The sequence below is a fragment of the Corvus brachyrhynchos genome, unplaced genomic scaffold (genome assembly GCF_000691975.1).
Source record: "Corvus brachyrhynchos isolate BGI_N302 unplaced genomic scaffold, ASM69197v1 scaffold1912, whole genome shotgun sequence".
NCBI lineage: Eukaryota > Metazoa > Chordata > Aves > Passeriformes > Corvidae > Corvus > Corvus brachyrhynchos.
The window spans coordinates 29,659-31,348 of NW_008236495.1; the positions used below are offsets into that span (position 1 = coordinate 29,659).

Sequence of the window (1,690 nt, forward strand, 5' to 3'; positions counted from 1 at the left end):
CTGCTCCTGGTGTCCCCAACCTGGTCCTGGTGTCCCCATCCCAGTCCTGGTGTCACCATCCTGCTTCCGGTGTCCCCATCCCAGTCCTGGTATTCCCATCCCAGTCCTGATGTCCCCATTTCCCATTCCTGGTGTCTCCAACCTGCTCCCAGTGTCCCCATTCCAGTCCCCAGTGTCCCCATTGCCATTCCTGGCTCCCAGAGAGGAACTGCCGGACACCGGAGGAGGGAACCCAGATTTATTGCCCAAAGCAGGATTCATTGGCCAAAGAAAGATAATTTCACATCAAAAAGCATCGGGAATAATTGTGGTTCTTGGCTTCAAAATATGCGAAATTGGGAAGAGCTGTGGGGTGGGTGGGAGCAGCGGGATGGACAGGGATAGGATGGGAGAGGCCGGGATGGACAGGGGTGGGATGGGAGAGGCCGGGATGGACAGGGCTGGGATGGGCGGGGCCGGGATGGGCGGGAGCAGCGGGATGAGCTTGGCTGAATCTGCCGAATCTGAAGAGAGAAGGGGCCGGCCCCGGCTCCGCTGCGTGGATCGCTCAGGCGGTGATTTGTACTGGGATGAGAGAGGATCACAGTGTCACCCTGTCCCTGTCCCCATCCCACAGGATGGACCTGGCTGTGGAGCCCATGGAGAGCAGGAGCTGCTCCGGAATCTCACCTGATCCCACCCCAATCCTGCTGCAATCCTGCTCCATCCATCCCACCCCAATCCTGCTCCATCCATCCCTCACCAATCCTGCTCCATCCATCCCACCCCAATCCCGCTCCATCCATCCCACCTGATCCCGCTCCATCCATCCCACCTGATCCCGCCCCAATCCTGCTGCAATCCTGCTCCATCCATCCCACACCAATCCCACTCCATCCATCCTGCACCAATCCTGCTCCATCCATCCCACCTGATCCTGCTCCGCCCATCCCACCTGATCCTGCTCCATCCATCCCACACCAATCCTGCTCCATCCATCCCACCTGATCCCACTCCATCCATCCTTCCCCGATTCCCCTCTGGAATCCCACCCCAATCACGCTCCATACCTGCGGTCGAGCCGTTAGTTCCCATGTCTATTCCTGCAGAAAGAGAAGATCCATGAGATTCCAGCACGGATCATACACCGGGATTACCCCCAGGATCCATCCTGGGATCCGCATGGAGGGGATCCAGAGCCGGATCCACCACTGGTACTCACCGGCTGGCGGGCTGGATCCATGGTTCTGCCTCCTCCCTATGGAAATACAGTGGGATCAGCACCTGTGGTGGGGGATTCCCGGAACGGTGCCAGGCGGATCTGTGCCCCTTCCCGACCCCCATCCTGTGTCCACCCCGTACCGGATTGGAACTTCCAGACGAGGAGTCCGACAAGAACGAGGATGACGATGGCAGCAATGATGGACACAGCAACCACCAGGGTGAGATTCCCGCCGGATTCCGGCTCTGGGAAATGCGGGACAGTGAGGAAGGGGAGGCGAATCCCCAGTTGGGAATTCCCAAATTCCCAATTCCCACATTCCCAATTCCCACACTCCCAGCCTCACCCAAGGCAAAGATCCCGGGCTCCGGCATTCCGGAATGCTCCACCCGCCGACGTATTTCTGGAGCCATTCCGGGCAGATGTGCTCCAGGTAATTTGTCCATTGCTCCACCGGGGCCCCGTCACCATTCCAGCTCCTTGTGGTGA

The 1,690-nt window shown here is 59.1% G+C and overlaps 1 protein-coding gene across 1 annotated transcript; it reads right to left on the bottom strand.

The window, feature by feature from the left end:
* Positions 1-223: 223 nt before the first annotated feature.
* Positions 224-1,684, bottom strand: LOC108444697 (class I histocompatibility antigen, F10 alpha chain-like). Its single transcript, XM_017726281.1, has 5 exons — positions 1,548-1,684; positions 1,342-1,446; positions 1,202-1,237; positions 1,050-1,082; positions 224-564 (listed from the first exon to the last, which is right to left on the bottom strand). The coding sequence occupies exons 1-5, from the start codon at positions 1,645-1,647 to the stop codon at positions 548-550; spliced, it is 291 nt and encodes a 96-aa protein (XP_017581770.1). The 5' UTR covers positions 1,648-1,684; the 3' UTR covers positions 224-547.
* Positions 1,685-1,690: the final 6 nt, after the last annotated feature.